Below are 22,090 nucleotides of genomic sequence, written 5' to 3'. Positions count from 1 at the left end.
GGGAGCTAAACTTAGCTCCCTGGATGAGCTGCCTGCAGAAGGAAGGGAGAGGGACATGGGGGCGGCGGGGGGAGGCTTAAAGGGACAGCCACAGGCTTTCCGAGGGGTTCTGGTGGGACTCGCAGGGTGTGTGATGAGTGCCCGGGTGGACCTGCACGGGCTCTGGGTGCCGTCCTGAGAGCTTGGCTGGCCCTGCGTCCCAGGGGCCCTGCATCCCAGGGGCCCTGAGTCCTGGGGTTTGGGATAAAGAACACCCTGTGCCCCGAGGGGAGGAGAACTTCGGTGTCGTCTGGACGGCTGGAAGGGCACTGCGGGCCCTGGCATGCTTGCCCTCCTGTCTGGGAAGGGGCAGCAGGGTTGGCGACTTGAACCAGCCGTGACCAGCGATGGGCCGACTCTGCGTTCCAGGGCTGATAAAACGTTTGGGAGAAAACACAGCACGGACTCACAAAGGCAGCGCTTAGAAGCAGGCCTGAGTAACTGGTTCAGTAAAAGTGGTCTCTGCCGTACTTGGAAATCCTGAATAACTCCTAAAGACTACCTTTTTAGTCCTCCATCAGCGTGTCCACTTCTTTCCCGAGGCAGAGCACAGAGCAGCCCGCCGGTCAGGAGCACACACTCTGCCTCACCCAGCGCCCGTTTCCTCGTTCAGCTCTTACTTCTTCAACCCTGAAGTGCCAGGTGCTTGTCTAGTCTGTTGAGTACTTTTTAAATGGAGTATTCACGTTGTTTTTGTGTGTTCATGGTTCTGTGACAGCCTGGGGGCAGGAGAAGGGGTGGGTAGGAAGCAAGCAGCCTCCAGCGGGGGATCTGGAAGAAGTGCTGCAAGACGTCTCCAGTGACATGCACGGCACTTTCCTGAGAGCTGGCTCGAGGGGTCGCTGGCCCTGGGGGTGGTTTTGGGATGCCTTCACTGTATTTCTGTCTCTCTCTCTCTCTTCTTTTTTAAAATTGTGAAATATGTAAGTATTTCTCTTATCCTCTATGAGTACAGAAGAGGGTCTGAAAACATGTATACAGTTTAAATATAATACACCAAATGTCAGTACCTGCCGCACAGATTAAGAACATCGGCGGTAATTGACCACCCGCCACGGGCGCCCTTGCTTCCACCGCGGCGCTGGCCGTCGCCGCTGCTCGGGTTCGGCTCATCATTCCTTCTGTCTGCAGCTTCACCACCAAAGTGTCCGTGAGCAGTGCCGAGGAACCTATGACTCGCCGGGTTCTAACCACTCTGTGCCTCAGTGTTACCATCTGTAAAACGGGGATAGCAGTAACACCTTCCGCAAGCATTCTTTGGAGGATGAGTTAACGTGTGTAAAGCACTTAGACCAGCACCAGGCACAGAGCAAGCACCGTATGTGTATTAAGCCACTGTAACTACTGTTAGGTTTAGTTTTGCCGGTTTTTAAGCATCGTGTAAATCAAGAAGAGTGTAAATACTTTACTGTGACTTGGGCTTTTTCATTCACTGTCGTATTTTGAGATTCGTCATGCACGTGGTAGTAGTTCCCTCTTGTTCATTCTCCTGCGCCATTCTAGAAGATGCTGCCAGTTAGTTATCCGTTGAACTCGGCGCACTTCGAGCGTTTCCAGCTTTGGCTTTGACGATCCTGCCGCTGGGAGCATTCGGGCGCACATGCGGAGGTCTCTAGGGCAGCGGTTCTCAGAGTGTGATCTGGAGGTCCTGAGACCCTGTCAGGGGCTCCTCAAGACCGACACGATTTTCAGAATAATGCTGAGATATCCTGTGTCGTCTGCACTCTCATTCACTCAAGAGTGGACAGTGGACTTTCCCAGAAACCACGTGGCATGTGACAATGTCATCGTTCTGTTGGCTAACTAGACTTGTGCTTGTCTGCACCTGTATTTTTAAATTCTGTCAGGTTCTAATTTCTAATACGGTAAGTAGTGATAATTTGGGAGATACTGCGTTTGGGGGAGGGATTTCCTTGTTTGACTTGAATAAATCAGTAAAAGTACAGGGGCTTTCCATAGAGAACCTGAAGAAACTGACTCATCCTCTTTGTTTTGAGCTAACAAATGACTAATGCCTAAGCCAGAGATTTTTCAGACACTCACTAGGTTTTAGAACGTCTGTCTCACGGGAATCAGGCAGCGCCGTTAGGAGGAGGAGGAGAACTCATTCCTTATCGCTGTTCCAGTGTGGGGGCAGGTTTCTCTAGATAGATGCTAGACAGCAGTCCACCGGGTTGTCCGAGGAAATAATGGCCAAGCTCGCACTGGAAGAGGCTGCCTTAAAAAGTTGTATCTTCATTCACCCACGAGCGTTCAGTACCTAAGTGCCAAGACACTGTCAGGAAGCTGAGGACGTACAAGTGAAGGTGACCCTTTCTTTCCCGGTTCGTGGGTTTTTCCTCGTCCTGTTGCCGGGTACCTGATTGTTACGATGTAGTCGGGTCCAAACCAGCACAGTGACGCACTGTCTCATGGTGCATGCGGGTCAGGAGTCCCAGTGCCTGGAGTTCACTGGGTCGGCTCTCGCCGTCTCGCCAGGCTGAGATCAAGGGGTCCGTGGGGCTGTGGTCTCACTTGATGGCCTTTACCAGGTCCCCTGTCATTGGCAGAACTCATGTCCTTGCAGTTGTGTGACAGAGATCATCATTCCTCTGGTTGTCGGCCAGCAGCTGCTCTGGGCTTGCAGGGGCTGCCCTGGGTTCCCTGCCACGGGGCCCCCACTCTCACAACTTGGTGCCTCTCGGAAAAGGCTCACCTGATTAAATCAGGCCCACCCAGGATCATCTCCCTGGATCGGCTCCAAGTAACCCAGTCAAGGAGTGCTGCCGCCTGCTCTCAGCGGGCTCTGCCCCTGCTCTAGGGAAAGAGATTGTACACGGGCACAAGTGGTTGAGGCTCAGCTTAACATTCCGCCAGCAAAGACATCTTTTCCTAACCTCACAGCACAAAGATTTTGAGCTGTGTGTGGTTTTTGTTTTGTTTTGTTTTGTTTTGTTTTTGAAGTCTGTAGTTTTAGTTTTTGTTTTTACATTTAGGTCTGTGATGCATTTTGAGTTAATTTTCATGTATGATATGGATAAAGGTCTGTGTTCCTTTTTCTCCCCCCATACAGATCACCAGTCTTTCCAGCACCATTTTTTAAACGATGTTCCTTTCCCCCACTCGAGTTGCCTTGACAACTGTCAAAACCCACTTGGCGTCTACGGGAGGTCCTGTTCCCGGACTGTCATCTCTGCTCAGTTGTCTGTATGCTTTCTTTCCCACTTTTACTCCCCACTTCATAGAAAGTCTTGAAATCAGGCATTGTAAAGACATTTTTCTTTTATAAAATTAAATTATCCTAGGTCACTTTTTAAAAATATGTTTTTAAAATGAGCTTGTCATTTTCTGCCAAAAAAAAAAAAAAAGCCTGCTGGGATTTTGATGGGCATTGTACCAAGTCTCTAGACCAATTTGGGGAGAACTGGCATCTTCACAACATTGAGGCTTCTGAAATTCATGAACATGGCACATCTCTCCAATTATTTAGGTCTTGAATGTTTTGTGCCAGTGTTCTACAGTGTCCAAAGAAGAGATTTTTAACCTCTTTTTAAAAATCTGTTTTAGCTATTGCAATAAGGTAGGAAATATAAGAAAGGAAACCTGGGGCACACAAATCTGACAAGTTCCCATTGGCAGATGACACAGAAAATGCGAAGGAATCACCCAAAAAGTCTCAGAACTAGTGAAGTCAATTCAGCAAGGCTACGGGGATACATGTATAAAATGAACGTTATTTCTGTATGCTAGCAATGAGCACATGGAAACGGAAATCTAAAACACCAATGCCATTAATAAGTCCTCAAAAACGGGGGAAATACTTTGATGTAAATTTAATAAAACACGTACAGGATTTATAGGATTAAAAATGACAGGACACTCATTAAAGAAATCAGAAGATCTGAACAGATGGAGAAGATGGATCGTGCTCCTGGATTAGGAGACTTCCCAAAGGAACAGTGTCCATTCTCCCCACATGTATAATCAGATTTCTGTTCCTACTAAAATCTCAGCCAGACCTTCTGTAGTTATAAATATGATTATCGCAAAATTTGTATGGAGAGGCACGAACGTAGCCAAAACAGTTTTGAAAGTGAAGACCAAAGTGCAAGCCATCCGTGTCTCAGGCGAGACGTGGCGTGCAGGTGCGGTAATCCCCACAGTGGTACTGGCGGGGAGAGGGGCGCACGGGTCAGCGGAACAGACCCAAAGCTAGAGCCACACAAGGCTGCCCAGCCAGTTTTGGTAGAGGCGCGGAAGCAGTCCAACAAAGGAAGGCTAACCTCTCACGTGTGGTGCTGGCGCGGTTGGGTATCCATAGACCAAAAAAGAAAGGAAAAGAACAGTGACTAAATCTCACGACCTTAGGCACGACTTAGACTGGAGCATAGATTTAAACGTAAAATAGAAAGTTTTGAGAGCACAGTAGCAACTCTGGGACCTGAGGCTGGGTGAAGTATTCTCAGACATGACTCCAAATGCAAAACCCATAAGGGGAAAAAAAATCATTTTTGAAAAAAACAGTCAATTTTGATTTCCTCAAAATTACATCTTCTGCTCTGCAAAAAGACCCCCTTAAAAGGCTACGGACAGAAAATATTTGCCAACCACACATCTAACCAAGGACCCCTTTCTAGAATACATAAAGAATTCTTGAAACTCAACAATAATAAAACAATCCAACTAGAAAGTGGGCAGAAGATGTGAAGAGATCCTCCCCCAGGAGGCTGTGCATATGGCATACAGGCACGTGGAAGGGTACTCAGCATCGCCAGCGCTGGGCCATCGCAGATCAGGGGAAATGCGGAATCATGCTGAGATACGTATCAAATCAGAGCAGTACACAGCAGCTCCGCCAAAGGTGGTGACGGTGCAGAGAAACCAGGGCTCTGCACGTCGCTGGCGGGAAGGTAGAATGGCGCAGCCGTCCTGCATGGTAGCCTGGGGGTTTCTGCTAAACCCGAGCTATGTGCTTAACCATGTGACCCAGCCGTGTCATGAGCACTTCTCCCGGGCAAGTGGAAACTGTGTCCACGCAGCACGGGCACGTGAATGTTGACGGCGGCTTTATTTGTGATAGCCAGAATACGGCCACAGCCACAGCGTCTCCCGGCGGGCGGCTGGCGGAGGAAGGCGCGGTGTGTCCCTGTCATTGGAGACTCAGAGGTAGGGAGGAACAGACCGCTGATGCGCACAGCTGGTTGGGTCTCAGGGCGTTTCTGGTGACTGAAAAAGCCAGTTTCAAAAGGTCGCTTGCTGTGAAAGTCCACAGACGGAAATCGGATCGGTGACTCTAACTGGAGAGTGGCGGTGTTACGGCTGCCAGGGGTTAGGGATGGCAGGAAGGAGGGTGGGTGACTGGAGGGGTGTCTGGGGGGAGATCTCTGGGCTCACAGATCACGTCTCTCTCGGTTGTGGAGGGGACGGTAGTTACACAAATTTACAGATGTGATGAGGTGCATAGAACTGAGCGCACGTTGTAGCCACGTCAGTTCCCTGGTTTTGATATCGCACTACACTAACATGAGACGTAGTCATCAAGGGAGATAGGGCGATGTACACAGACCTCTACTGTCTTTACAACTCTCTGTGCGCCTCTAATTATGTCAAACTACAAGATATGTAGCAAAACAAACATTCCTAAATATATTGTATTTCTTAGTGCTAAGTGGAATTGGTTTTTTTCAAATTTTATGCTCCAATTGTTTACTCCAAGTATTTAAAACTACTCTTGATTTTTGCATATTGACCTTGGGTCTTGTAAATTTGCCGGACTCCCTTATTGGTTCTATTGTTAGCTTTGTTATATGGATTTTGTATGCAACAGTCATGCAGTCTGCATGGTTTTATATCTTGCTTTCTGATTCTTATGCCTTTTATTTATTTACCTGCTTTTTTGCTTTTTTTGCACTAGGTATAGGCCTCGCAACATGGACTATAAATCAGAGGTTTCCACACCTCGGGTTTAATTTGCTAGCCTGGCTCACAGAACTCAAGAGAACAGTTTACTTACTAGATTTCATGTTTATTACAAAGGATATTAAAGGATACAAATGAACAGCCAGGCGAAGAGATACATAGGGCAGTGCCGTTCCTGAAGGGTCCTGAGCACAGGAGCTTCTGTCCCTGTGGAGTCTGGGGTGCACCATCCTCCCAAAAATGGAGACATTTTTGTTGAGCAGCCTAGAAGCTCTCCAAATCCTGTAGGTTAGGGATTTTTATGGAGACTTCATTACACAAACATGATTGATTAATCATTGGCCATTGGTGATTGATTCAACTTCCAACCTCTCTCCCCTCCCCAGTGGTCGGGGTGGGGCTGGAAGTTCCAACCTTCTAATCACGGTGGGTTCCTCTGGGGACCAGCCCAAGGATTTGGAAATCCTGATTAACGTAAACACAGGTGAGGCTGAAAGGGGTTTGTTATGATACCTTTATCTCTTTATCACTTGGGAAGATCCCAAGGCTTTTAGGAGCTCTACCTGCCAGGAGATGAAGACCAAATACACATACATTTCTTTTTTCTTTCTTTTTTTTTTTTTTTATTATGTTACGTTACTCACCATACAGTACATCCTTAGTTTTTGATGTAGTGTTCCATGATTCATTGTTTGCATATAACACCCAGTGCTCCATGCAATACGTGGCCTCCTTAATACCCATCACCGGGCTAGCCCATCCCCCACCCCCCTCCCCTCTAAAACTCTGTTTGTTTCCCAGAGTCCATAGTCTCTCATGGTTTATTTCCCCTTCTGTTTACCCCCCCCCCCTATTCATTCTTCCCTTCCTTCTCCCGATCTCCCTGCTATTTCTTATGTTCCATAAATGAGTGAAGCCATATGATAATTGTCTTTCTCTGCTTGACTTATTTCACTTAGCATAATCTCCTCCAGTCCCATCCGTGTTGCTGCAAATGTTGGGTAATCGTTCTTTCTGATAGCTGAGTAATATTCCATTGTATATATGGACCACATCATCTTTATCCATTCATCTGTTGAAGGACATCTTGGCTCCTTCCACAGTTTGGCTATTGTGGACAATGCTGCTATGAACATTGGTGCATGTGGCCCTTCTCTTCCCTATGTCTGTATCTTTGGGGTAAATACCCAGTAGTGCAATTGCTGGGTCATAGGGTAGCTCTATTTTTAACTTTTTGAGGGACCTCCGCACTGTTTTCCCAAGTGGCTCCACCAGCTTGCATTCCCACCCATGTAGGAGGGTTCCCCTTTCTCCACATCCTCTCCAACATTTGTTGTTTCCTGCCTTGTCCATTTTTGCCATTCTAACTGGTGTAAGGTGGTATCTCAATGTGGTTTTGATTTGAATTTCCCTGATGGCTAGTGATCTTGAACATTTTTTCATGTGTCTGTTAGCCATTTGTATGTCTTCATGGGAAAGGTGTCTGTTCATATACATACATTTCTTACCATAAATTGCAATACCACAACTTGCTGAGGTCTTGTGAAGAATTCTGTGTGTGTGTGTACAAGAAGACTTTGGTCTGTAGTTTTGCTTTTTAGTAATGCTTGTCAGTTCTGATATCAGGGTTGTGGGGCCTCATGAAAGGCATTAGCACGTATTCTTCCTCTTTGGTTTTCTTTAAAAGTTTGCATAAGATTAGTGTTACTTCTTTGAGTGTTTGATAGAATTCATCAATGAAACCACTGGGCCTCAGGTTTTCTTTTTGGGAATTTTTTTTTTTAAAGATTTTATTTATTTGACAGAGAGAGAGACAGCCAGCGAGAGAGGGAACACAAGCAGGGGGAGTGGGAGAGGAAGAAGCAGGCTCCCAGCGGAGCAGGGAGCCCGATACCGGGCTCCATCCCAGGACCCTGGGATCACGCCCTGCGCCCAAGGCAGACGCTTAACAACTGAGCCACCCAGGCACCCCAACATTTTTTATAACAAATTCGTGTTTGGTTTTTTAACTTTTTTTTTTTTTTAAGTAAATACAGGTCTATTCAGGTTTCACTGTTGGTAAATTGAAATCTTTACAGAGTTTTATCCATTTCATCTAAGACGTCCAGTTTGTTAGCATGAAGTTGTTCATAACGTTCTCTTCAAATCTGTGTAATGTCTGTAGGGTCCATAGTGTAACTCTTCTTTCATTGCCGATGCTAGTGATTCCCTTTGTTCTTACTGGATTACTCCAGCTAGCACGTTATATATTTTGTCGGCCTTTTTGAAGAGCCCCGTTGATTTTTTTCGTTGCGTGTCCATTTCCTATTTCGGTGATATGTGGTCTTTATTATTTCTTTCCTTCTACTTACCTTGCATTGTCTTTGCTCTTTTTACGCTTTTTGAGAAAGAAACTTCAGTCAGTGATTTTGGATCATTTTTCTTTTCTAGTATAAATATTTTTTTACTTTTAATTGCAGTATAGTTAACATACAGTGTTATATTAGATTCAGGTGTGCAATGTAGTGAGTCAGCACTTCCACACATCACTGATAGAAACATGTAGAGGTACAGATTTCTCCCCTAAATAATACATTAGCTACGTCTGAAAGTATTTTTTTAAGATTTTATTTGTTTATTGGAGAAAGAGCATGGGGGGTGTGGGGCAGAGGGAGAGAGAAAATCCTGAAGCAGACTTCCCACTGAGCACAGAGCCTGGTGCGGGGCTCCATCCCAGGACCCTGAGATCATGATCGGAGCTGAAGGCAGACACTTCACCGACTGAGCCACCCAGGGCCCCCCAAACATTTTCTAATGTACTTTGTGATTTCTTCTTGGTTTCTAGTATTATTTCCCTGTGATTCATGGTGTTTCCCTCTCCCTGCTTGCATTTCCCACCTGTTCTTGCACTAGAACCCTTAGTGTATAAATCATAATTATTTTAAATTCCCGGTCTGTTAATTCCAAAACCTGTGCCATATCTGAGTCTGGGTCCGATGCTTGCTTCGTCTCTTCAGGCTGTGAGCTTTGCCTTTTAGTGGGCGCTGTCATTTCCTGGTGAAAGTCCGGCATAACGTATCCGTGGCTGGCTGCAGCTGCGTCTTCTGTCCCCCGTAAGCTGCGAGTCTCTGTATTCACCCGCCTCTCCAAGGTGGGGGGCAGCAGTTCGCCCTGTAGCATCAAATCTGGGGTGGGTCTAAGAAGACTTGTTGGTTTTCAGTTTCTTCACCGTTTATCTTCTTGCGAGGACTGGAGGGACAACTTGGAAGTTCTTTGTGCGTGGGATCAGAAAGGTGGGATTCTGCAGCAGAAACCTTTAGGAGCTCGCTGAGCCCTCTGCCTCCGCACCCCCACTCCCAGCTCCCGTCATCCCCTGATGGAGGTGCTTGCTTATCTGAAGGAAAAGAATGTCTAAAATCATGCTCGGGAATTTCTTTCTAGCTCATTTTTCTGTAGTGGTCCCTGTGATACAGATGAATAAATCTGTGGTTGTTGAGGCTGAGTCTAGAATTTGTACTACTAACCGTGCGGAAGTGTTTCAGGAATGAGCCTAACAGCTCTTCATACACCCGCAGAGTTCACAGTGTACAGACAGCATCACCCTTACAACCCAGACAAGATCACAGTGAGACGCCACTTCACACCCGTTGGTGCGGCTACAGGTCAACACGCGGCGGCTCGCGAGTGCCGGGGGGATGGGAACCTCCTTACCTTTGCTGATGCAGATGCAGACGGTGTCGTCACTGCGGAACACAGTGCGGTGGCTCCTCCAGAAAGTAAACATGGACCGCCACAGGGCCCAGAAATTCCACTACTAGGTGGAACATATGCCCGAACGGATTGAAAACAGGTGTTCAAAGGGAAACTTCTGCGTCAGTGTTCCTCACAGTAGCCAAGTGCTGGAGGCAGTCCGGCTGCCCGTCCACGGCAGATGGGTGAACGCTGTGTGGCGCGCCCGTCGGGGGGTATCAGCTGTAGAAAGGAGTGGGGCACGCACAGCTGCTGCGACATGGGTGAACCGTGAGCGCGTGATGCCGGCTGGAACAGGGGAGTCACTGCTGCTGGGCACGGGAGTGCCCTTGGGGGTGACAACAGTGTTTTCTTCAGACAAGGCAGAGCTGGCGGTTGCACATCACTGAATACACTACATGCCACTGTGTTACATACACTTTCTTTTCAGGATTTTTTTTTTTTATGTTTTATTAAGTAATCTCTCCACCCAATGTGGGGCTCGAACCCACAACCCCAGGATCAAGAGTCACGTGCTCCACTGATTGAGCCAGCCAGGTGCCCCTGTACACACCTTTAAATGGTTAATTTTATGTTGTGTGAATTTGACTTCAGTTGAAGAAAAAAATCGCAGATGAGAGGGGCCTGGCACTATAGAACACCCACTCTTGACCTTTTCCTGGGGTCTTAATCATGGATGGGAGGGAGCGGCTGTCCCTGGGAACTGGGGTGGGGGACTTCACAAGCACGGGGACATCCGTATGGCAAGGCAGGACCGCCAGCATGAGCCAGCCTTAGGCCAGCTTCCCCCGCACCTGCGCGTCCTGGGGCAGAAGTGCGAGGCCGCCAGCGTCCCGGGCTCTGCCCCCACTGGACACACTGTGAGCCTCATTTGTTGTGGTTTGGTTTCCACTTTGAGGGGTTGATATTTTAATAAATTTTGTTTTTAATTATGTAAGATATCTGCATGGTTCCAAAGTCAAAATACATTTCAAGACATCTAGCTCCTGCCCTTGTGCCTCCTCCCCTGTTCTCCCCTTTCCCGTACCTCATCATTTTTATCTGTTGCTGGTTTATCTTTGCGTCTCCTTTCTTAAATATAGGCAAATAGCAACTGTTTTAACTTCCCCACCACTTCTTATAGACAGGGAGACTCTGTTTCGCCCTCCTCCTCTCACGTAGCCGCGTGCCAGCCGTCCGCCGTCCACAGCTGTGTCTGACTCCCCGCGTGAAGATGCCGCGCTTTGTCCAGCCAGCCTTCCTTCTGTCTGTGGGCACGTGGGATCTTCCCTGGCTTTTGGTATCATAGATGGTACGGTGAGTCTTGTACCTAATATCTTAGGGTCACAAATTAGCAGTTTACAGGCACCCAGAGTAAAATTTGAGAATCTCTGTTTCTATGATGTGTATTAATATGATCCTTTATCTTTTTCCAGAATACTTCCACAGCTGTGATATCATTTACTCTCACAAAACCCCAGTGAGATGTCATAGGTATTGGCAAAACCTGAATTCAGGATGAGGGTTTCCTTTTGGGAGTTAGATAATCTTTTTCAATTATTTGTAGAAGTTCTCTATTCAAACTTGTTGTTTGGTTAGCATATCTATTAAGCCAACGTTATGTCTTAAATTTGATATTAAGTTTGGGGGCGCCTGGGTGGCACAGCGGTTAAGCGTCTGCCTTCGGCTCAGGGCGTGATCCTGGCGTTATGGGATCGAGCCCCACATCAGGCTCCTCCGCTATGAGCCTGCTTCTTCCTCTCCCACTCCCCCTGCTTGTGTTCCCTCTCTCGCTGGCTGTCTCTATCTCTGTCAAATAAATAAATAAAATCTTTTAAAAAAAAAATTTGATATTAAGTTATAGAAATGAAAATCTGACCTTTGGAATACTCTGTTGTTGTTTCTAATATACAACAGTTTTAAAATTTTTGTTTGTAATTTGTTATGTTTAAACAACTGAAGTAAGCTTCGGAGTCCTCTAGCTCACCATTGACAAGCCTGTGTCTCTGTCCCATGCGACTGACCCCATTTTAGAATACACACCAACTTCACAGGGTCTGGGAACTATAGGAACACCTCATGTGCGCGGAGATAGGATTTCAAACCGGAAGGGCACCAGCCCCAAGTGTAGACTCGTGTTCTCTTTGTAACCGCCCTCCCTTGGTGTCCCCGTCCCCATCTTAACACCCGCCGTTGTCAGTGGCGGCGGGCGCTGCTCACACACTCGCCTCCACCACGCGCCCATCAGCCTGCGGCACTGGCAGGAAGTGCCAGGAATTGAAGGGTGTCATTGCTGGCAGGAAAACAGGTGTGACCAGTCGGCCTGGATATTGATCTTGAAGGCCTGGTCTCGTGCGGTGCTGAAAGAGCCGAGTCTGTTCTCTCGCGGTCTTGAATTAGCTGGATGAGGCACACGAGGTATCCACTGACGGGGCTGGCTCATAATGGAGGGACCGCCAGCACGTGGACGGATGGGTGTGCAGGAGGGTGTGTCTGGTGCTGGGGACAGGAACTGCGAAGCCGCAGTGAGCCTGCTCCATGTGATTCGTCTGCGGCAGGCGTGGGTGCTGGTTGCTCCCAGGGAAGACGTCAAGTAGAATCCGTTTGCCAAAAAGCTCATTCTCTTTATGGGTGTGCTCTGTCCACGCCCTGCCCACTGCCTTCGGCCACGTTCGCCCTTCTGTGGCACAATTGCAGGTACCCCCAAAAGACCCGCTGCTGCTTGAAACTGATCGGCCCTCTTCTCCACCACCAGCACCCCCAGACCCGTCCAGCTGCTGGTAATAAAAATGCCCGTTTTCCTGGGAGTTGGTCAGGAAGGCAGTCTGATGTCAAGCCTGTGCCTAGTGGCCTCTGAGCACATCCTAATGAGTTTTTGTCTTGTCTACTCCATGGACCCAAGGTGTTATTAAAGACCAAGGAGGGTTATAAAGAACCCATTTCTCGTGTACTCTTTCTCGTCAGACCATGTGACTGCAGTGGCCATTGAGAGGACCCCAGGACTGTTTCGCCACATGTGATACTCTTTTTGTCAAAGTGCCATCGTCTGTTTGGTCTGCTGACAAACATACCTAGTCTATGATTGTGAGAGAGATTCTGAAAGCTGGAAAGCCCAAGGTCAGGGTGCCCACAGACTGGGGGTCTGGTGAGAGACCCTCCTGGTTCCTGGAAGCATCTCCTTGCTGTGTCCTCACGACACAGGAGGCAGGAGAAGCACCCTGGGGTCTCTTTTATAAGGGCACTGACCCCGTTCACGGGGGCACCACCCCACTATGCCCAGCTGCCTGATGCCATGGCCCTAGGAGCTAGGTTTCAGCACATGATTGTGGGTGGGGGGCAACAGTCCGTCTGCAGCAGGTGCTGACTGGTTCATTCCACGGTGGCACCTTAGTTCCTGCCACTTGCCGTTTCTCTGAGGACATGACTCCATCTCCCAGTGTTGGAAGTCTATCAGAATTTGAACCTGGACATTTTAAGGAGCTGGTGCTCTGGGAACCGTGAACCCCGTGCAGATGATCGTTCCGTAGGCTGTGTGTCAAATCCGATGGCGGACGCTTCAGTCCCTGACGGTAAACCACAGTGTCTGAACCACGGTTCCCGCTCAGCCTGGAGCGGCCACGGAGTGTGGAGCTCAGCAACTCCTTGGGGTTGGAACGAGCTGATTCTCCTCTTCCCCCCGGGACAGAGAGCTCCAGAGCAGCTTGCGCGTGGACCCACGAGTTAGCACCGAGAAGGGGCAGGCTGGCACGAAACTGCGTTCCCCCTCCTCATGCGCCAACCCCCCCAGAGCATGGAGGCGGTGGCAGAGAGCCCCAGATAAATCTTGTACCTTCGAAGGAGTGAAAGGATGCTAACATTTGGAGTGCAGGTGGGGTGAGCCTGATTTCAAGCTCACTAAGGATCTTTCCATTCAAACTGAGACATATAACTTTCTCTTCTTTTTAATACTTTATACTTAGCTCATCATTAATTGTGTCCTTGGGGGCACTTTTCCTTTCACACCTGTACTGTTGGGGTGAGCACACACGTCTCACCGTCTCCCCGGGACAGTTGTCATGCCGTGGTGACGGGACGTCGGCCGGGGCATCGGCGTTGCTGTGACTTTATACCAAACCAAAACCCCTGTGAGCGGAGCATATCCTACTCTCTTTCCGCCTGGCACCACCACATGCCTTCGAGTGGCCCAGGGTGGCCTGGGCTGTGAGGGGCCGCCACCAGCTGGCCTCCCGGTGTGCAGACCACTGGAGTGTTCATCGGCTTCCCTGCACCTCCAGAGTCCCTGAATGGGAGGCAGTGGGGGCTGAGAGAGGGTTGTGGGGGTGTCATGAATCGGATGGGTTTGTTGTCTTGGCCCCTTCGCGGACCCGCTGCCTCACCCTGTGGAGAGCGCTGACCCCACGCCCAAGCTGGTGTCAGAGGCGGAGAGATGCCGAAGGGTGCGGCCGGCAGAGTGGCAGAGGTGGGGTGCTGGGGAGCGAGGTTTCCGTCCTGCAGCCCCGGGCGCCGTCTCTCCCGCCTGTGTGTCCCTAGAGCAGAGCGCAGACTGTGCCCACCGCACCCTGCCCTTCAGGAGCACTGCATTTGTGAATCCTCCTCTGTGCCGGAGTGTGTGTGATGCGTGTTTCTGTGCCCCTGAAAAACACGCTGTTGTCAATCCTCCAAAAGGCCGTCGTCGTAAAATGGGATAGCTGACTCCCACGGAAGGAAGCTGACTCCTTACTGTCCTCGTTTGGGCCTGTTGGAGACCGACTGGGGGAGAACTCAGGTCAGGAGCTGGCTACTCCTGTCATTTTCTTCTGTTTTCTGTATTATTTTATATAAAGTCCCAGGCTCGAGCCGTCCTCCCGCACCTTTCCAGTGGTCTCCTCCATGACAGTCTAGAGTGTCAGCCTGCCACCTGCACACTTCTGTGTGACGCAGACGGACGTGGGCTTCCCCGGGGTGACTGTCCCCAGGCCTGCGTAAGGGAGTCCATGCAACCCAGCGCCATCCGGTGGCCTGTCTGCCCCAGGGAGGCTCCCTCGGAAGCCTGTGGGAAGCTGTTTGCTCCGTGTGCGTGCGGCGTGCTGAATTGTCTGCATTCTGCTTCTTGAGGGAAAATCGCCACGCCTGTGCGTTCCCCCCTTCCTCTGTTCCGCTCCCGTCAGTCAGTGTTTGAACACCCTCTAAACGCTTCTCCTGAAACAGGGTCCTGGGTGATCGTAAGGTGCCCGTTCTCTGGAGACCGGTGTCTGTATCGGCGTTCAGAGTGGAGAACATCCAGGGGTGACAGGTTCACTCTTCCACCGCAGGGATCCAGACTGAAGGTTGTCCTCGTTCTAGGCTGCAAAGCAGGTCGTGCAGACATGAGGAGAAGCAGTAGAATGTTAGGCCCGTTTCTGGAATCTGTTAGGTGTGTGGTCACGTGTCTGTTGTTGAAGATTCACCCTTTCTAGAGACCACCTGTGCGGTGCCCTGGGCCATCTCTGTCCAAGCAGGACTGCTCACGGGGTCCTAACGCAAGCTTCTGGCTGGGGAGCAGGCCAGTGTGCGCGCCTGGAAAGGAGTTAGCCCAGTCGGAGGGGTCACCAGACTCACCCCGGGTGCTTTGAAAACACGGTCTGAATTTGAATCCTAGAGAAACTGCATTTAAAAATATTTTCAACTGTGTTTTTAATTTTTAAAAATGTCTAGGGGCGCCTGGGTAGCGCAGTCGTTAAAGCGTCTGCCTTCGGCTCAGGGCGTGATCCCGGCGTACCGGGATCGAGTCCCACATCGGGCTCCTCTGCTAGGAGCCTGCTTCTTCCTCTCCCACTCCCCCTGCTGTGTTCCCTCTCTCGCTGGCTGTCTCTCTGTCACATAAATAAATAAAATCTTTAAAAAAAAAATAAAAATAAAAAATAAAAATGTCTGTACATTCTTAGTCTGACTTCCCATTTATATGGAGGCAGAATAATACTCGTGTGATTCTGTTATGATCTCCTAGTGGCCACACCAGGGTTCTCCACCAAGACTGAGCCCTGCATGTTTTTCCTCTGTGACAGGGTGAGTCGGTGAAGTACTTTCTGGATAACTTGGACCGGATCGGCCAGCTGGTGAGTACAGACCCCCCCCGCCAAGAGCCGCGAGCCAGGGTTAGGAAGCGTGTGCGTGGAGGCCCCAGCAGCTCCCCTCAGGCAGGTGTGCACACCATCCCTGGGCGCCCCACACCCCACCTCCAATGACTGTGGTTGGGGCTGTGATGTCTTGCTCTCACTCAGCTCCCGACTCCATGTCAGGGCGGAGGGAACGTCAGTGCGTGGCGTGAGCATTTCCTCCTCCTCACATTCTCAGTCTGAATACCACGAAGGACGCAGGGATTCTTTAGTGAACAGAGCATTTCCTTTAACGTTTTATGCTGAGAAACACACGCACACAGGGGCGCCTGGGTGGCTCAGTCATTACGCGTCTGCCTTCGGCTCAGGGCGTGATCCCAGCGTTCCGGGATCAAGCCCCACATCAGGCTCCTCTGCTGTGAGCCTGCTTCTTCCTCTCCCACTCCCCCTGCTTCTGTTCCCTCCCTCGCTGGCTGTCTCTGTCAAATAAATAAATTAAATTAAAAAAAAAAAAAAACACGCACACAAGGACAAATCGTCAGATGAGCCCTCAGGCCGGCCCCCCTCCCAGGAGCACACGCATCCTCGCGTCATTTCACAGTAACAGGGCTCCGGAATCCTGCCCACGATGCTTGCTCCTAAGACGTCCGCAGCCTTCCTCAGTATAGACCCACGTCCAGTCCGCTCGGGGATCTGCCCGGCTGTCTCATTAGCGTTTCCCCGTGTGTGTGGCTTGTTTGGCAGTTGGAATCCGCGCCCTCATAAGGCCCGTCCTTCACAGTCGGGCCATGTCACTCAGATGTCTTCTACTCTGTAGGTTTCTCCCTCGTCTTTCCTTTTTTGCCCCGTTTACGTGTCAGAGTAGCTGGATCATTCCTGCATGGGGGCCTCACATGCGGCTCGCTGTCCCCTCCCTGAAGTGTTAGCAAGGAAACCTCTCTGTCCCTCTCACCCCTGTGAACAGGCCCTGGACCCAGAGGCCTCGTCGTCCCTGTTTGGTTTCTGGTGGGGCTGCTGCCCGCGTGATTGTGCACCACGGTCCTGGAGGGTTTGAACTGGGCAGTGCCAGGCTTGCCGAAGACTTCCCGGAGTGATGTATCAAGTGTATTGCAGACGAGCTCTAACCAGCATTGCAAACCTAGATTAAATTAGTTCACAGTAAGGTTTGGAAACACACATGTTCTGGAAGTCAGAAAAGTAAGGAGGTGGCTGTGGGCGAAACAGACCCGGAGGTCAGCGCCCTGTGGACAGGGACACGGGTGAGGTTTCTGGCTGCGGCGGACAGCGGGGGTTCCGGCCACCTGCCTCACGCCGGGAGCCTCTGTTCGCTTGAAACGAGCTGCTTCTTGCCTTCGCTTCCTGTTCCGTGGCCAGCGTCTGATTGCACAGATGGAAGTGGCTTTTGGTGTTTGGTTCAGCTTCTCACCCAACTCTGTCGGACTCTTGATCCTTATTTTCCCGGGTTCTTCTCCTGCTAAACTTCTCCCTTCTCCCATATTTTACAGAATTACTTTCCTAGCAAGCAGGATATCCTGCTGGCGCGGAAAGCCACCAAGGGCATTGTGGAACATGACTTCGTTATTAAAAAAATCCCTTTTAAGATGGTGGACGTGGGTGGCCAGAGGTCCCAGCGCCAGAAGTGGTTCCAGTGCTTTGACGGGATCACGTCGATCCTGTTCATGGTGTCCTCCAGCGAGTACGACCAGGTTCTCATGGAGGACAGGCGCACCAACCGGCTGGTGGAGTCCATGAACATCTTTGAGACCATAGTCAACAACAAGCTCTTCTTCAACGTCTCCATAATCCTCTTCCTCAACAAGATGGACCTCCTGGTGGAGAAGGTCAAGACCGTGAGCATCAAGAAGCACTTCCCAGACTTCAAGGGTGACCCGCACAGGCTGGAGGACGTGCAGCGCTACTTGGTCCAGTGCTTCGACCGGAAGAGACGGAACCGTAGCAAGCCGCTGTTCCACCACTTCACCACCGCCATAGACACGGAGAACATCCGCTTCGTGTTCCATGCTGTGAAGGACACCATCCTGCAGGAGAATCTGAAGGACATCATGCTGCAGTGAGAGAGGACGCCCCTCTCTGTCATCCGTGGCCGCCTCAGCGGCCGCTGGTCACACCTCCCCGGGCCTGCAGGGGGCTTCTCGGATCCATGCCGCCGTCGCCCAGCCGCCACGCTGGCCACACCGCCGTGCTCCAGGCCCGGGAACATGGACGCTCGGACGTTAGCTACTGAACCCGGGGCGTAGTCAAACTACTGAGAATCCAAGGGGTCACTTTGGTATTAATGCGTAATACCTAGTAACACAGCTTTCTCTCTCTCTACAGAAACTATATTCCTTCTCTGACACAGTTTAATCGAGGATTGTGTGTGAGCGGCCGGTGTGCACGTGCACGCACACACTCTGTAACGACAACACAAACCAGCTGGCCTTGCAGATGGCTTTTCCTGTAACGTGCGAGTCTTCCGTGAGACAGACCTCAGCGCTTTGCCTCACGGTGGTCTGCGGGAGATCGGGTGCTTCCGCTCCATCTCCCAAAGCGCGCGTGGCCTTGTAGAGCCCTGGTTCCGGTTCCTTGCGAGACCCTGATCCAGGCGCACAAGATCAGGCCAGGGGCCCCCAGCTTTAGAGGTGGGCGTGGGCTTGCCTTAACGCCCCACGGCCAGTGTGCCGGCAGTGGGCGTGCCTGTTACGCGCACCCGCCCTCCCTCCCCCAGGCCTTGCAGGTGACTGTTCTTGCAAGTCCTCTTCTGACACCTGCACTGGGCTGCACCCACGTTCCCTTCTTTTGGAAGGTACTGGAGCGCTTCCTCTTCCTCTCGGGGCTTCTGACACTGGCAGGAGTCCTAGCAGAGCCTCTGGGAATGCCGCAGCTGACCTTTCAGAAAGCCCAGACTCGCAGAGTTTCTGCACACTGCCACCACCCGATGCCTTTGGACAGCCGGTCCCCACTCGCAGCTCTGCTTGAAGTCTTGATTCTTACCGAGGTCTCCTGCTTCCGTTCGTGTACACACGTCACCAGCAAACACTACCGGACATAGCTCTCGTGCGGGAGAAGCTGCCCAAGCCCGTGAGTGTGGACACGGGCGGACAAATGTCCCCCTCTGTGCACTTGCCCGCTTACCTTTGTGCAGGGGTCTCTCCCTGGCTGTCAGTACACTGCATCCCCAGCTGGTCCCGCCATGTGTTCCTCTCCTAGGAAGGTCTGTCCGGTGTGTTGGCACTTTCCCCAGCACTGAAAAGGGAGCAAAAAGAGCTTCCTCTAACTGGCACCAGGCCATTACTGTAGCCGAGGAACGCGTGTGAGGCCCCCGTCCCAAGGCCACCCTGTTCCTGATCCTGCGTCCCTTTCACATCTCCCTCCTGGCTCCTTTCCAGCCAGCAAGATAAACATGAATCTTGTGGCAGATGCTGACCCAGAAGGAAAGGGAGCCCAACCTGCTTCTGAGTCACCCTTCTTATCAGTGTTCTTAATGAGGAGACAACATGAAATTCTTTCTCTCTTGGTGCTCAAGGCTTTGTGTCCATGTTTGTTGGGGTTTTGGGTTTTTTGGCTGGGAAAAAACGTTGCTGTTTTTGTACTGCTTCCTGGGGCTTCTCATAAACCGAAGGATGTGACCCAGGGTCAGTGCTGATGACCGTGGCTTAAAGGAAAAGGAGCACTCTTGGCAGGCTCCCTCAACGCAGTCCGGGGTCCTTCCAGCCCGGGCCCCAGTGTGGCGGGCCCGCCACGCCAGTCACTGTCGGGACCTCACCAGCTGCCACTCGCCGGGGGGGGGCCGCCATCCTGGCCCCGGCCACTGGCCACACTGCTCAGGGCGCCTTGGGCCGGGCTCTGCCAGCCGTGTGCACGCGTGCTCCATCCCCTTTAACCTCGGAGCGGAAGCACGCGAGCAGGAGAGGCTGGGGCTGCGCACTGAGCCGCGTGGGGAGCAGGGCAGGTGCCACGGCCTGGGTGCCTGGGTGGGTTGGGTGGGGGTCTCTAAAGGCCCCGGCTCAAAGTTCTGGGCTTCGTCGGAATCGGGAAAGGAAAGTATTTGCAAGGCTCAACTGAAAGCATTCACGGCTTTCCCACACATAGACTGTAGTTGTTTCGTCTCCAAAACCTTCGGCTTTTGTGTTTTTTATTTTAATCTCACTGTTATCCTTGATTATTGTCTTTTTTATCGAGTGTTGGAGAAGCAGGAGATAGTCGTGCCTCATCTATTACTGCAAAAATGTAACAATAAACTTCCTCAGAATAAGATCTTCCTTCGTAGCTACACTGTTTATGTAGAGGGATGTGTGTCGGCTTTTCCCCGAGATGCTTCTGTGTTTGTAGAGAAACGACCTCCGAGCCTTTGCGTTCAGCCTTGTGACGTGCAGGGATCTCCAGTATCCGTATTGTAACTTTTTTTACTCCTTGGATAAAAGAAAAGTAAGTCAGGTTATTTTAACTCCAAGATCCAAAATTCTCTCAACACAAGGTTCTTAGTTAGGATTGCCTTGCTCGGGCCTCCTGGGGACAGGCAGACACGGACTCGGTGGGACTCGTGGGAGAAAGGCGCGCAGTGAGTGCACGGCTCCCGCTTTGCACCCCGCGAGCCTTGGCTGGAGGGTCCGGTGTGGTGACAACCACCTTTGCTCTCTGGGCGTTCATTAACATCTATCCTCCACATTCAAACCCAGCCACTAAGTCAGATTTTCGGTCCCCAAAATCAGAGCCCAACGACCCTAACTGTACTTGAAGGTTCACCAGCTGATCGTCGGCTTTTATTTCTGAAAGTGACAACGCAGAACCGTCACGAGTACTGCTTTCCGTAAGAGCATCTGAAACATGACTTCCAAGCTGATAAAAGTGTATTGTACACAGAGACGAGTGTGTGCATACATGTGTGAATGCGTGTGCACGTGCGTGTACGGCCCTCACGTGGTGTGGGGAGGGGAGGCCCCGAGCGCGGCTCTGTGGTCTAAGAGTGCGAGGAGAAGGGCCTGCTGATGGACACTCGACACGGCCTAAGCCCTGCGACGAGAGGGCACCAGAGGGAGGGGCAGGTGGGGAGTCTGCCGTCCTGACCCCCAAGGTTCTCATCCCAGCCACTGCTGCTCGAAGCATGAGTGACTCCTAGCCACGGACGTGGTTCGTCACACTGTGGTCTTTTCCAGAAAGAGGCATGCGGGTGCTGCCCAGTGGCCGTGGCCCGGGCGGGGAGCACTGCGGTGCATGTTTATGTGTGGGAGGGGCAGAATCCCCTCTGGGAAAACGCCAGTGATGAGCATGTCACGTGCTCTGCGTTACCCCAGGGCTGTGGGCTGAGCTGTTAGGGTTCCAATCTCAGCACGTGTCCACGCCAGACGGGAGAGGTGCCACAGTCAGACCCCCGAGGAGCTTTGTGGAGGCCCCGGGCTGAGCCGCCCAGGCAGGGCCTGTCCGGTAGGAACTTGGTCCTAGCGGATTCCCAAGCTCCTGGCGATCTCACTGTGCAGCCAGGGCTGAGGGCCACCAAGGTAGACGGAGATCCCAGAGGCTTTCTCCCAGGCTGGATTCTGGGCTTTGCTCAGTGAGAATTCGGTGTCACAATCTAACTAAAGGCCACCAACTCTGGCCCTCGCTGTGACCAGCAGCCCGCCTCGAGGAAGCAGTGGTGGGTTTGGAGAGAGGGTTCTGGCTGAGGCTGTCCCAGCCCTGGGCTGTCTCCAATATTTGGTCCCACCTTCTCCATAAGGTATGTCAGATGTGCGTCAGCGGCCTCGTTCTGAAGCGATCCCTGGAAGCTGAGGGAGCTGGTGCGCATGTTTCTGTGCGTCGCTGACTTGGCTTTGGGGCCACCAGTCCGGGTGGGAGGTGGTGGTGGGCCTGCAGCTCAGGGGGCCGAGAGCCCCAGTCTGGGGACATTGGGCTCCGGTGTTATTCACGAGGCACTGCTGGGCCCTGGCAAGGGGTCAGGTCCCCCAAGAAAAGGAACTTGCTCGGTTCATGGAGACGGTTCACCAGCTTGGCAGCTGCCGGGTCACAGTGCTTCCGGGCATGCGATGTGCGGGTTGGCGCCCAGGCTTGGGGAAGGGTGAGGGTCGAAGCTCAGGCGGTGGCCGTGGGCGGAGCCCCTGCTGCTGCCATAGTCTCGCTGCGTGGTCCGGCTCCTGCCTTCCGCCGGGGAAGGACGTCAGGGCGCTCGAACTTGGAGGCCACTTGCTCCGTGGTGTTCGGATGGCGTGTTGAGATAGATGGATTTGGTCTCCATGTGGCTGCTCTTCTCTTCAGGTGACCCTGACAGGTAACTCCCGGGGGCCCCTTCTCTCACCGGGCTTCTCTCCTTGGAGGAGAGCACGTGTCCGCAGCCGACCTGACAGCCCTGACGCTGGTGACGCCTCTGAGCCAGA

The 22,090-nt window shown here is 51.6% G+C and overlaps 1 protein-coding gene across 1 annotated transcript in view; it reads left to right on the top strand.

Moving 5' to 3' along the window:
• GNA12 (G protein subunit alpha 12) overlaps nt 1-19,976 on the top strand; it is a 105,251-nt gene extending 85,275 nt beyond the window's left edge. The window contains exons 3-4 of the mRNA XM_045813238.2: nt 15,669-15,719; nt 17,225-19,976. Of these exons, the coding sequence (XP_045669194.1) occupies nt 15,669-15,719; nt 17,225-17,794 (621 nt within the window). The 3' untranslated portion in view covers nt 17,795-19,976. The remainder of the gene's footprint in view (nt 1-15,668; nt 15,720-17,224) is intronic.
• The last annotated feature ends 2,114 nt before the right edge of the window (nt 19,977-22,090 follow it).

The sequence above is a fragment of the Ursus americanus genome, chromosome 2 (genome assembly GCF_024610735.1).
Source record: "Ursus americanus isolate L20-20 chromosome 2, mUrsAme1.1.p, whole genome shotgun sequence".
Classification (NCBI taxonomy): Eukaryota; Metazoa; Chordata; class Mammalia; order Carnivora; family Ursidae; genus Ursus; species Ursus americanus.
Note: the sequence above shows the minus strand (reverse complement) of the source record. Positions and strands in the feature narration are given on the sequence as shown.